At 37.8% G+C, this 14,452-nt stretch overlaps 1 protein-coding gene across 2 annotated transcripts in view; it reads right to left on the reverse strand.

The window, feature by feature from the left end:
• Positions 1-433: 433 nt before the first annotated feature.
• acsf3 (acyl-CoA synthetase family member 3) overlaps positions 434-14,452 on the reverse strand; it is a 45,941-nt gene continuing 31,922 nt past the window's right edge. The window contains exons 8-10 of one of the 2 annotated variants that reach the window (XM_015385193.1): positions 8,594-8,728; positions 6,280-6,391; positions 434-2,200 (exon numbers count right to left, since the gene is read on the reverse strand). In XM_015385193.1, the coding sequence (XP_015240679.1) occupies positions 2,086-2,200; positions 6,280-6,391; positions 8,594-8,728 (362 nt within the window). In that variant the 3' untranslated portion in view covers positions 434-2,085. The remainder of the gene's footprint in view (positions 2,201-6,279; positions 6,392-8,593; positions 8,729-14,452) is intronic. The other variant, XM_015385185.1, reaches the window with a different exon arrangement.

The following is a 14,452-nucleotide window of genomic DNA, read 5'->3' on the forward strand; positions in this document are numbered from 1 at the left end:
CTTTGAATCTTTTCCACCACACCCTTGACTTCTATCAAGTTTCTTGTTAGCACTTAATTCTCCAGTTTATAGTTCCTTCTCCTCTAGCTGCAGTTTCTGTCAACTCCTCCCCCAGAACACACACACACAAACACACACTGGCAGCGTGCCACAGCTCATTCATGAGGATTTTGGCAGCTGAGGTGATCCGTGTGCTGCTACAATCAGTTTTGACTTGTGATGAAGAGAGCAGAGGCAAAGTATTGGATAAATTGAGAAGAGAGAGGGATGAGAGGTGAGAAGAGCGAGTGGGGTGAGAGGGTTAGTCAGATGGAGTGTAGGGCATCCAGCTGTGGTGTTTTGCTATGCTGGAGAAGCTGCCTTCAAGCTCTCTTCACACCTGCGTAGCTGCAGCAGCAGACGCAAACACAAACCCTTTTAAGTAACAAGCTTAACATTATGCAAATGAGATAAATTGTTGATTAAAAAAAGTCTGTAAAGTTTTTAAAATGAAAATTTTTTTTATTTTCAGATTTTTTTTCACTTTTGCAGGAATTAAAGTGCAAAATTTGTTCAATGCATAGAAGGACAAAGGCTTTTTTCTTAGCAATGATTTGATAAAAATCACAAATTTCTGTTTAGACTCCCTTTTGTCCTTCTAAACCTCCAATCCCAAAAGTCTCAACTCATAAAGCTACAAAAACTTGTGCTTTATTTGGTTATTAACACAAAAGTCTATAGTTATTTACATAGGAGACCTTGTTTCTGAGGTCCTTTGCTATATTGATTCTATGGAAAGTATGTGATGTTAAATGGAGCATGACCCGTTATAGTAATACTTACCAAAAGAATCTAATGCAAAAGTTTAATTTTCTGAACATGGAAGATTTATACTAATTCATGTCATTGTATGATGCAAAAAGCATAAAACACAGCACCTTGGAAAGGAACTCGTACCTCTTGAACTTTCAGGAATTCGGCCACAATACAATTTAAAACCTCTTCATAATTTACAGGGATTTTTACACCAAAATCTCAGAGTAGTGAATCACTGCAAAATGGAAGAAAAAAATGAAATAAAACACTGAAAAGTGAGGCCTGTAGTTGTATTTAGTCAATTTTTCTTGGGCACTTCTAAAGATCTAAAGAATATCGCATGTGCAATAATTTCAAAACAAATGAAGCTGTTCTGAAAAGGTCTGAGAAGTCTGTAGCATCATAAAGAACAAGATACGCAGCAGACAGGTCAGGGTGAAAACTATGAAGTAGTTCAAACAGAACTAGATTGTAAAACAAAATCTCAAGGTTTAGAATATCTCACAGAGCACTGCTCAGTCTGTCCTTAAAAACTGTCAGCACAACTACCAGCAATGGCTGTCTGCCTTAAACATCTGAGCAAAATAGGGAGAAAAGTGCTTAATTAAAAAAACATCACAGTTTATTTCACGGTAGAAGGTGGTGGCAGCATCATGCTGTGGGGAAGCTTCAACTTAGGACAAGCTGGTCAGCGTTAAACAAGGTTAAAGCCTTTTAAAGGCTAAAACTGGGGGAGAGGCACAGAAGGCCTGAATAAATCCATCCAAGATTGTGTTGTTATGGCATACGAGAAATATAATTTTTTTAGTAAATACTATAGTTTCTACAGTTTCATAAAAATAAAAACTACTGAAAACTCTTTTTTGTGAGCAGAGTTCAGTTTAGAGAAGCAGAAATCATCTTTTCTATAATAAACTCTTCGGTTTGTAATTTGAAGCAGAACTCACAATAAAATCTTTTCAACAGCTCGGCACATTACAAAAATATTTGCAAGCAGACTTGACATTTTCTTCTTCTTTTTCCTTCATGGAATCCCTATTCCTGCCTCATTAAGGAGTTTAGACTTTATTTGGTTTCATCAAAGTAAGTCTTTCAAACAGCAGCTGAACAGATTTGCCTCTGAAGTTGTGTTTAGGTTACAAAGAATGTTTATCCCTCGTTTCAGTTTCTTTTCAGTACAATAATGTGAAAGGTCTGTCTGAACTGGGAGGAAAGAAAAAGAGAAATATCCTGGAGGAGCGGCACACTTGAAGAAACACTCTGGCTTTTCCAAATATCAAAGCCATCCAGTCACGGAAAGAAGTGTCGCAGAAGGTCCTTCTTGTTGACTTTTCCCATCTGATTCCTCGGCATTTCCTCCACGAGGACCAGACCTGTCGGAATGATGTAGGGCGCCATGTGCTCCCTGCAATAAACAAGATGACTTAAACACTCAACACTATTTGGGGGTAAAAATGCAAAAAGAATAAACAGTCATGAAAACATGCATACCGCTGATGAATGACTGGATGAGGGCACACACTAATGCATCATCAAAACAACAAATAAAAAATGAAAACAATTGCCCAAACAAAGGCTTGCCCTATGGCAGAGTAGCTGAGATTAGGAAAGAAACGTCCTTCATGCTCGCTGCAGCTCTCTTCTTTAATATCCCCAATTTGCCCCCAGACACAAACAATTCGCTTCATACAAAGCTACATAATCAAAACGAGATGAAAAAAAAAAAAAAAAAACAAGTAATAAAGAGAAAAACAGAAGGCTGCACTAATTAAAAGAGTTTTATTTTTGAGGTTTTCACTGGTTGGTTGTTGCGTCAAGTCTTTAAGCCTGAAGCAGTTTTATTATCTTCTAACCTAGTTTGTTTGTTTGTTTCTGTGAGTGTGTTGCTGTTGTCTGAGTGAACATAATGAGTCATATGGCTGCCATCAAACCCTCTTTCTAGCAGATGTTTCCGTCTGTCTGACTCAGGGAGGGGAGTCTGTGCATGTTTGCATGCATACATGTCTCTGTAACATGGCTTGCTCGTGTCACCAGTTTCTTCAGGGCAGCCTGTGTGGAGGGTAGCGTGGAGCACAGAGGGTGTGATACAGATTCAGAGTGACAGTTAAAGCCAGGGCACTGAAGAGTGAGCATCCATCTCCTTGTTTATGTCTCATTTTATCTGCCTCCATCTCCTCCACACTCTCGACTCGGCAGCGCGTTGGCACTGCCAGTCCGCCGGCAGGACCCCCGGCCGCGAATGCTACGCCGCGTGCATGTTTGCTGTTCAGCCTGAACGTGTCAACCTGGGTCATCGGCGGCGGTGGTAATCTACCAGACTGGAGCAGCAGGATCTAACATCTACACTCCGTATGGAGCCGTCAGTCTGGACTAACCTGAGCTTGTAAAAAAGTCAAAGAGGAAATGGCATGGATAGGGAGCTTTTACAGCAAGAATATAGATTATAAAGAGAGTAGAGTAGGGAAAGGGAAGACTATGATACTGCAAAGACACACGATTGACGGTATAATCTATCATTACTTGCAGTCAGAGGCTAACAAGCAAGAACATTCTTTATCAAAGAGGACAAGCAAATCATAAACCCATTCAACTTCTTTACTTGTTGTCACATTAAAAGATTTAATGTAATTCATGATGTTTTTCTTAAGAGGCACAAGGCTTTGTGAGATTGTGAGTGAAGGGAACGTAAATGCTTCAAAGTTTTCAACAACTTTTTAAAAGTGTGGAGTGCATTATCTTTACCCCCCCAACCCTGAACATTTTAAAACCACCTTTTGCAGCAGCTACAGCTTGTTTTTTTTAAACTAATTTTTCATCCGCAAACTAGCAGTATTTAGCTCCATCTATATTTCCTGCAGTTTTAACTAGTTTTCCTGTCCCTTCCAAGGAAAACTGTTATGGTTTGAATTGAAATTAATTTTCTTAATTGTCAAGCTACAAAGCACAACGAAATAAGTTCCAGAACACCCATCCAGTAAAACAACAGACATGAGGGGGCAGGTTTATGCATAGAGGGAAATGAGGACAAAAAATTAAATCTTACACGGTTTTGATACGGCACGATGTTAGGTTGCCAAAACACCTGGTTAATGGACACAGAAATCAAATCAAATCAAATTTATTTGTATAGCCCTTTACAATAGCCAAATGGTACCCAAAGTGCTTTACAACAAAGCCAAAAACAATACATAACACATATAAAACATACAAATACAATTAAAAATGCTGTAGTGGTGAAGCGCTGCAGGACATTAAAAGCCTTCCAGAGGTGCATAGAAGGGAGCACACAGAAAGAGGACATCTAAGAGACAGTATAATCCTGGTCAGAATTAGATGCCAATTCAAAAAAGTGGGTTTTAAGCTTTTTTTAAAGGGCTGAGGTCAGTAGTGGTGCGAATGTCAGGGGGTAGTTTGTTCCACAGTCTGGGAGCAGCGATGGCAAAAGAACGATCGCCACACTGTTTGAGTCTTGACTAGGGAACTCTAACAGAAGGTGACCCGAGGAGCATAAAGCTCCACAATTGGGAAAGCATTAAACTGGACTTCTAATGGATTTTACAATCTTTTATAAATATAAAATATTATTGAAAAGCACAAATATAGCAGTCCAGTGAACAGATTCCCCCACCTGAGCTCTGCAGCTCCTCCAGAGTTCCAGTTAGTCTTTTGGTTGTTGCTCTGATTAAAGCCCTTCTTCACCGCCTAGTTCAGATAGACACATGTTTTTAGGTCTGCAGTTTTATTCTTTAAAGAATGGACTGAGTGCTGCTCTGTGAGATATTCAGAGGATGTTACCAAACTCTACCACAGTCCGTTCCACACCTGTGTTTCTGTTGTCTTCCTTGGGCGTTAGAGTCTGATTTGTTTAATATAGTTCTCTAACAAAACCTCTGAAATTTTTAGGCAACAGCTGCACATATGCTATGATAATAATCACACAGGTGGGTGTCTAAAGAAAGTCGGTGTCCAGCAGTTTTACCTAGAAGCATCAAGTTAAAGGGGGAAAGGGAAACTTATCTATAAATCATGTAGCATTTTCACTCAACCTCACAATGTTAGAGTATAACAGCTTAATAACGACTGAACAGTCAGTGAACTGTACTCAACTCTACACAATAAACGCATTCAATCATATTTTTAACTATAACGGAGCAATTATTGCTGATCATGAGACCAACGATTGGAACAAACGATTAAAAGCAGCAAAAGCAACAATTCCAATCATACAGATTTGTAAACATCATCAAAATGAGCCTTATCTTGATTTGATTAGAATGGGTAATTCTTATTATAATGACTTATTTTCACTGAAACAATAAATTACACGACTGATCATTCTAAAGTGAGGATGAGGAAATTGATCAACATGATCAAAACAAACAGAGTTGGAGTGGAAGGCGGTATGCCAGGGGCTCCAATCAGCTTCAGACAAAACAAGCCACTCTGACATTTAGAAGAGGAGGAGAAAATGCTAAAAAAAAAAAAGCTTAACAACAGCTGTCTGCCTCCATTTTCACTTCCTTCACTTTCCAATGACCACAGGTTTCTTTTTCTTGCACATGATTTTTTTTTTAAATAAATCTAAGAACTTCAGGGGCAGAAGATTGGATCTTTGAGCTGCTCTAGTCAGAGACACATTGTTTGTATTAGTAGAGCTTGTTTGGTTTCCATTAAAATACAGCAGAGAATCGCATTAAAACACACCTCTGTAACACTGGGAGGTGGAGTTTGTTGCAGGCTTGGGATGATGGATTGGTCACTAGTTATTTGGGTCACAGTCTCCTCTGGCGGTACAAGTCTGAGTCAAACTGAGGCCATGAGAAACTTTGAAAGGGAGCATTTTGTTACCTTTCAAGGTGCTGATTACTGAAAAACTCCCAAACCTCCAATGGTGTTCTCCCAGTCAAGAAATCTAAGCATCTAAATACAGAAATACGATGCAGGAAATGCTGATTTATGGAGTGTTTTTGTTTGTTTGTCATCGTCCAGATTCTTTAAAAAATGAAACAGATAAGATGTCAGCGTTTGAGCTTCATACTCAGATATTTTCATTTGGACTTCTTTTTCCAACCAGTGATCATAATTAGGTTCTTAACTCTGATTTTTTATTTTTTTTTTACCAGATAAAATAGTTCTACATATGCGGTCTCTTTGTTTTTTGTCTCAAACTTGAGCATGAAAAAGAATCTCCATCCCTTAAACTTAACTCTGCTGCAACTATTATTGTTGAAGCCTGTCCTCAAGTTTTACATCTAGATTATTTTATTAAATTTAATTTCTGGAAATGTGTATGATTTAAAAGGAATATTTTATTCTTAAGCTCGGTGACAAAGAGCCAATGACAACCCTGAAGCCTAAGAAGAGAATAATCTACCTGAGCCACAACTTTACTGTGACTCTGAAGGTCTGTAAATATTTTATAAACTATAAAACTTGAATAGTAAACAATAGGCAGCATCCATACCATCAGACTGAACATATTACCTTGCCCAGGTCTTTAATTCTGGTAGAGTCATACTCTGGCCTTTCCTCAGCTGAACAACAGCAGTGACCTTTTGACCCCATGTAGCGTCTGGTTCGCCGATCACAGCAACATCTGTCATACAAATGAATAAATAATATAAATGGTGATTTATTGAATTTATTCACAAAATCAGAATTAAACAGAAAAGTTGGAGAATTATTTGATAAACTCTAAATTAGTCCTCTAAGTTAATGAAATGACTTTAAGAAATACAAATATAAGAAAAAATGCCATGTTATGTAAACATTTTCATGAGAGACCTGGAACGATGGAGATCTAAATATTAAAGTAGCCACTAGTAACTTCATGAACAAAACTTGAGAGGATATACATTTGTGATAGTTGAAAACAAAGATTCGCTACAAAAATAAAATAGTTTATAGATATACCGATATTGTTGCTTTAAGTTTGACAGATACCAATATCGAACCAATACGGTATCAGCTCCAATGATACATACTTTTATTACTTAATTTGTGTGTGGGATGTTAGAAAAAGCTTAATCAGGGACTTTACTTAAAAAAAAAAAAACAAGTGTTGATGGCAATAGTTAGGAGAAAACTGACCCCTGTGCTACGAACCACAGATTAACTTTAAATAGAAGCAGAGTTTTCATATTAGCAAACAAATATCTAAGATTATAGTTGAAGGCCGATATAATCTGAGTTCCGCCTCATATCAAATCTATATCTAATATCAATATTGGATCGGGACATCCCTACTCAGAATCAGCTCCTCTTTACCAAGTCCATGGTTCTCAACCAGAAAAAGGCCCCGTTTAGGTTGGAGGAGAGTTCCTGCCTCAAGGGGAGGAGTTCAAGGATCGTGGAGTCCTGTTCATAAATGAGGGGAGGATTGAGCGATAGGCAGATTGGTGCAGCTCCTGCTGTAATGTGGACGCCACAATGGTCTGTCTTGGAGAGCCGATTGAAAAGGCAAAGTTCTTGATTAAGAGGTCGATCTATGTCCCTAACGTCACCCATGGTCATGAAATCTGGATCATGACCAAATAAACGAGATCCTAGATACAAGCGGCTGAAATGAGCTTCCTCTGCAGGGTTGGCTGGGTTCTCCCTTAGAGGTAGGGAGAAGGAGCTCAGTCATCCAGGAGAGACCTGAAGAAAAGCCGCTTCTCCTCCAAATTGAGGGGAGCCAACTGAGGGGGCTTGGACATTTTGGCTTTGGACACCAGGATGAGGCCCATTGGACAAACCAAGACACCATGAAGGGACTATGTCTCTTAGCTGGCTTGGGAGCAACTCAGGCTTCCCCCAGCAGTGCTGGAGGAATTCTCTGCGAAGAGGGAAGTCTGGGAGTCTCTGCTGCCCTAACCAGTCCCTAAAAGTATATATATATATATATATATATATATATATATATATATATATATATATATATATATATATTCTAAGTATTTCTATCCTTGGAGTCTAACTATACTGTAGATGTTCACCAAAGGTACTGACAAATATCCATAACAAAGGAAATTGATTTAGTAATTTGATTATGGAGAAAAAATGTAAAATTAAATAACATATGATGAGGATTAGATCAAATCTAAATGTTTACAGTTAAAAGCAAAGATTTAAGATTGACCTTTTGGTAAAGATGGAGCAGAAGTCAGATTTTTCCAATCCTGTTTAAGAAAGTTATTTTGAAAGAATTTTCCAGAGCTTTAAAATAACAGCTAGATGTTTCTTTTGAGCTTCCTCTCTACATGTTCTTACTAATTTTACACTAAAGACGTCAAATTAGAGCTGTACAATAAATACAATTGCAACTTTGATGTATTATATCAAACCCCAAAAACCACTTAGATTCATTATTTGCCTCAATATTGTACTTTAAGTGTAAAGCAATCACTCCCTGCAAACAGATCCGTCTGTTGCAGCTGATTTTAGCAGTTTAAAGCATTAGGTGCCTTCTTTCAAAACTTATGGGGTTATTCATAGTTGCTATTATCATCATAGTTACCTTTAGAAATATAAATACATTTATAAAATAAAGTAAATTAGTAACGGAAACACTATGGATTGCACAGATGATGCCTTTTTTTGCCCATTTTCTCATTATGTAAAAACAGGATAACCAGCACATATAAACTAAGTAGTAAAGCTACCTGCGTAGGTAGTTTGCAAAAGATCCCTACGGAGTGTCAGCTGTATTTATTTAATAAACATATGGTTAGAAAGCTTACTTTCAGACAGCTGACCAACAGTGTGCAGTAAATAGTTTGGGACAACACAGAAAAAGTTAAATCAAAGAGGTACTTGCCAAGGATGTCTGGATGAGCCAATAGGTGTCGCTCCACCTCAAGGGCGCTGATCTTATAACCGCCACTCTTAATAATGTCAACACTGCTGCGGCCCAAGATCCAGTACACGCCATCTCTGTAGGCTGCTGTGTCTCCTAAAACAGAAACACATCCATGCATATAGACACAGGATGGCAGTTTAAGGGAGCTAAAATCATTTGCTTGGAGACAAGTTGATGTGAGAGACAGATGGATTTCTCCTTCCTGTATAAAAAACTATTTTAAATTCAAATTCGACTGTCCAATCTTTTCTTAAAAAATTATGTTGCTTTTAAAAGAAACATATCTTGGCTATGCTTGAAACAGAACCCCAGTGTTTAAACAGCTTTAATCAGCTTTTGGCTTCACTGAGCCCAGGGAATTATGTGACTCAGGGTAAAGCATCTTCCTACAAATACACTGAATTCAAGAAACAAGCAGCGCCTATAAATAGTGTAAATATAGGAAAGCCAGAGGTGCACCTTTGTATAAGGAAGTGGTTGTGTGTGTGTGAGGCAGAGAAAGCCAGAGTGCAGCAAATGGATGAGTGTTTAAGATCCCCTGACATCCTCCAGATGCACACACACATAGGTGTCTGGGGGCCAGGTGTAGTGAAAGTAAAGTATGTGGGATAAGGGACGCAGCTGGGTCTGGGGAAGACAACAGGCGGAAGTGGGTCAGTATGGATGAGTGGAGAGCCAGGAAAGGAGAGAAAAATGGGCAGAGGTGGCGATGAAAAAAAAAAGATGGAATGAGAAGATGTCCTTTAAGGTTATTACAGGTGCTGCTTTCAGGTCAGCTGGTACGAGGAGGATAGATGTGATAGAGGCATGGCGTTGGGGATAAGAGGAGAGGAGGAGGTGAGAGCTGGACAGAGCAGCCACCATGTAGGACCAAAGCTGCAGCTTTACACTCGATCCCCAAGAAGATGTGCGAAGGAGAAAAACTCCAGATCCCACTTCCTACAGTTAAGCTTACTTCTGTGTATAAAGAAGCACTACATAATGAACAAAAATCACCATCGCTACATTACTTTGTTCACCATTTTTAGTCACAAAAGTCTGCTTTGATAAGAGACAGACCAATCCAGTTTGTTCCAATCCAGATATCTGGGCTGAACGTATCGGCCGATACTGATCTGATTCGACTGGTGATTGAACTCTTGCCATGTAACTGAAGGCTTTAGACTCAACATTAACATTGTTAAACAAAGGTAACATTTAAACAAATGTATAAATTTACTTTATATTATTTACTAACAATTAAGCAGTAAATAAAAGAGATAACAGTTCTATGTAAAGTGCACTGGATTGGATCTCGATATTAAATCGATCCAGCTAATAAGTCAATATTAGGGCCAAGATCCGATCCAGGTATCGCATCAGTGCATCTCTACTGTAGTTCTGATGTCACTTTTGCTACATTATAACCCATCAGGGGTCACAGACTAAAACCTTATAGCGATTTTTTTGCTAATTTAAATAGACTTTGTATTTATTGCAGTGCAACTTTTATATATTTATTGTAAATATTTTAATTAACCAGACATTATTCGGACTGTCATATATTGTCATATATTGTATATGAATACACGCCCTAGTGGCTTTGTGTTAGAATAACAAATAAAAGTGTAAATTGAGAGAGGTGAGATGATTCTGCACATAAATGGAATAAATTCACGCAACTTTCGTTCAAAATATAAGCCTATTAACAAAAATTATTCTGCTCCAGGTCAAACATATTTCAATTAAAAACTCGTGACTAAAAACTAGTGAAATTGAACTAAACTAAGACACTATGAGCAAAGATGAAGCAAAAACATGGTTGAAAACCCTTTCACAGTTTAGGATGCATTTTGTGTTTGAGAACCAAAGTTTATCTTGAAGAATTTGGGATGTGATTAAATTAGCTTTTCATTAATTCAGAACGACTGGAATGTTTTCAGACCATTCCGTAAAAGTAAAAAAAAAATCCACTGGATTTGGTTTCCAAGATTTGAAGACTTAGCCACCTCTCCAGGAAGCTTTCTCAATTCAAATGTATGGATCTGCAATGAGTTTCAGTCTTTATATAGACAAGGCCTTGTATTATTTGGAAACATGCAAATGGAAACGGATGAGTGGGTCGTTGGTCTAAATAAGACTCAAACTCACTGAAGATCCAGACATTTGAATTGAGAAAGCTTCCTGGAGAGGTGGCGAAACGTCTTAAAATCTTGAAAACCAAGTCCAGTGGATATTTTTGAACTTTTACGCAATGACTATGACCTGGATGACTGAGAATCTTCATCAGCATGTTTTCAGACCAATTAAGAAATCCAAATCCATGAGGTTCAAGGCAAACCTCTGTGGGAGGTGTCCTTTGGAGTAATATGGGCGGTAGGTTTGCAGAAGTTTTGAGGACAGCAGCACTGTGGATCAGAAGGGCAACTTCTACTCCAGTGAACATTGGTCTTCAATGTCCAAAATGATTATCATGGTTTACGGCCCAACATAAGCAAAAACTCACAGCTAACATATATGGTGAACATTAGTGACAATGAACATAAAACCCAGGGAGGACATCAGTAATACGGAAAGGAAAAACAATAGAATGGGAAATATGTGTCCTGCATGAAGCAAGTATCTAAAACGTCTTTCCGTATTCGGTATCAGAGCTTAGAGGTGTCAAACTCTAAAGAAGTAGTGTCCTGCACCCTTTAGTTGTGTTTGTGCTATAACACACCTGAATCATATAATTAGGGCATAAGCAGGGCTCTGGAGCACTACGCTGCAGACTGAGGAGATGATTCAGCCATTTGATTCAGTTGTGATTGATTGGGGTTTTATCTAACAGTTGCAGGACATCAGGACACTTGAGTTTGACGCCACATGTCTCTATCAGTCAGAGCTCTGTGCAGAGTCCAAGCTCTCCAACAATGAAGGAAAGCACAGGAGGTTTAGATTTCTCATGGACACCATCCTTTGAGGTTTAGGGGGAAATGGAAGGATTTTCCCAGGGACACCTAAATTTTAATGAAGCGACTGAAAAGTGTCGCTGATGTCCAAATTTTCCTCTTAACCTCTATGACAAAGTCTCCAAATAAAGGAAGAGGATAAAGTAGATGAATGGTTACACAAATATATCCCAATCTTTCTATTTTTTATTTTTATTTTATTTTTTTTGCACATGTAATACCTGTATTGCATACATTTTGAGTAAAAAAAATACAGTCTCAGAAAATGTAATTACTTCTTCAAAATGATATGAGTTAGATAAGGAACGGTTTTATGTTCCCTGTTTTTACTATAGTTTAATGAAAAGCCTAGACTCACAATGATCTCTAGATTAACGTCTTAATTTTCATTAGAAGCAAACACGATGTAATATGATCATTTTATCTATAGCAATATTTTTTTGAAAAGCTTAATTACCTTCAAAGTATGAAAGCTACCAAGTTCTTCCATTATCAAAAGATTCTATAACACCATTTTTACTTCTTCAATCTAAGCATGATAGTGATGGTGACAGATTTTTTTCAAAGTAACAGACCACTCCTTTGCAGTCTAACAATGAAATATTGAGCCAATAAGATAACGAAGCACTTGGAATAAAATTGAATTTGATCTGTCGTGCAGTTGGTGTCACTGAATGTTTAACCTATTTGTATTTAGTGTAGATTCCTCTATCAATCCTACCTATCAGCATCATCGTCAGTCTGACTCACTTCCTCTTACGCACACCCAGACACACAAACCTTTTTTTCACTTCTAGTCTCATTCTTACACTTCATTTTTACCCCTCTACATCTCAAACATCTCTCAGACCCCTGTCTTCTGCTCTCCCCCCATCCCCCCTTTTTGCTGCTCCACCTCAGCATCAATACAGGACCCATCTGTTCCCATACATCATGCACTTCATTTCAGTTTATTAGCTGGGATAAATCATAAATATTTCATTATACATCACGGGCGGCTGTCGCCAGCACACCGACAATTTATCACCACTGCCCTCTCTGCCGGCTTGCCACGGCGGCTATAAGCTTTCCAGTCTATTAAACAAGATTGATACAGTGTGTAAATTTAGATATTGGGAATTTCTTCACAGACCACTGCTTCGCAGTGATATGCTTGGGTAAGGGGAGCGGGAGGATGGGAGAAGATGGGAGGAGCCGGTCGGGTATTAACACTACTATCGGTCTAGTTACAGTTGCTTCCATGCTTAAATGAGGGGTAAAAAAAACAAAAAAAAAACACAGAAGACTAATTTGGTTAAAGCTGTAGAACTGTCTAATAATATACAAATATATACAAGGAGATGATGTTTTTACATGTAAAGTTAAAAAAACCCAGTGTGTCCTGTGTGTAAGGGGTCCAACTTGCTTCAAAGGGAATAAAACTGCATCTATAAAGCAAAACAGAAAAACAAAATGGAGTGAAGGACTAAAACAGGACTCTTTGACCTTGTCTCTTTGAGGAGAGTGAAAAAAAAATAATGTTTGGAGAGACATACAAGTGGGAAAAGCATTTGGAGAAGGCAGACTGATAAAAGAGGAAAAAGAAGAGCGGGAAAGCGACTTTTAGGATCTGTTATTGGGATACTGGGACGTATACACATACATGCTGTATGTACACGCAACCACACACACACACACACACACACACACACACAATCACCACTTCAGGCATCACAGTCTCTGCCATTATGTGTTATGGCGTCTGAGGCTGATATGGCCGAATGGCTTTCTTAATTAAAACGATAAGAAGCCTAATTGCACTGGGCTTTCATCTCATTCTGAGGCATTAAAGAAAGCGAAGGCTCACAGTGAGGGGAAAATAAAGAAATAAAAACAGATCAAGAATTTAACTGAAGACGGAGGGCAAGGAAAACTTTGTGATGTCTTTCAGAGAGCAGAGGAATTACACCCGGTTGGCTTCTTGAGAAATGTCCTCAGTTACAGTTCGAGCGAAACAGCAGAAAATCACTGCTGAAATACTTCAAGTCATGATTTCTGTTTTTACCATCAAGAAAAATTATTTATATTTCTAAAGAAATGCTTTAACAGCTGGGGAATTCAACATCTCTAACAAAAACAGATGACCTTCATGCCGTTAATATTATAAAAAACTCTAAATTGACAGCAGTTCTGACATTCTTGAAATACAAACCAAAACAAACAAGAGTGAATAAAAGTTAGGATAAAGGAAGAGAAATTTGATTTGTTTTTCAAGGAGAGAATCAACCAGCTATGAAGAAAGCATCTCAAATAGAAAACCAACATTCATTATATTAGCTAAAAAGAAACAGCAAATTCAATTTTTGTGTTTAAATTAACACATTATCAAATTGAAAAACATTTAAAATAACCAGATAATCAATTACGGACAGCTTTTTTTCTGATAATCTCATCTATATTTGATTTATTTATTTCGCTTGCTGATTTTTTCCTGTATTTTTTATTAATGTTTTGATAAATCTAATGTTTTATAAACCCTTTTTTTTTTTTACCTTTTTTTGAAAGATTACATTTTGGAAACTTAATTCTTTCATTTACCCAAACAATGCAGTCTGCGATATTTTTGGCAAACCAAAGAACCCTCTGTGTGAATTGTCACCCTGGCAGGGATGTGTGGACAATAAACTACTGTTTTATTCCAGAGGGACAAATCTCACAACACAACATTTTGAAAAAAAAGAAAAAAAAAAGGACCTTGAATCAACTTAACTTTTACAAAAAACATAAAAAAGGAACCTTTCACAGAGTACCTAAGAAATTATAATTGTTAGTTTATTACAACATATTTACAGATGTAAATATGATGTGTCACTGAGGTCTCATAACTATTTCGATTCAGAAAAGA

Source organism: Cyprinodon variegatus, unplaced genomic scaffold, assembly GCF_000732505.1.
Source record: "Cyprinodon variegatus isolate N-32 unplaced genomic scaffold, C_variegatus-1.0 Scaffold15, whole genome shotgun sequence".
In the NCBI taxonomy this organism is placed as follows: domain Eukaryota; kingdom Metazoa; phylum Chordata; class Actinopteri; order Cyprinodontiformes; family Cyprinodontidae; genus Cyprinodon; species Cyprinodon variegatus.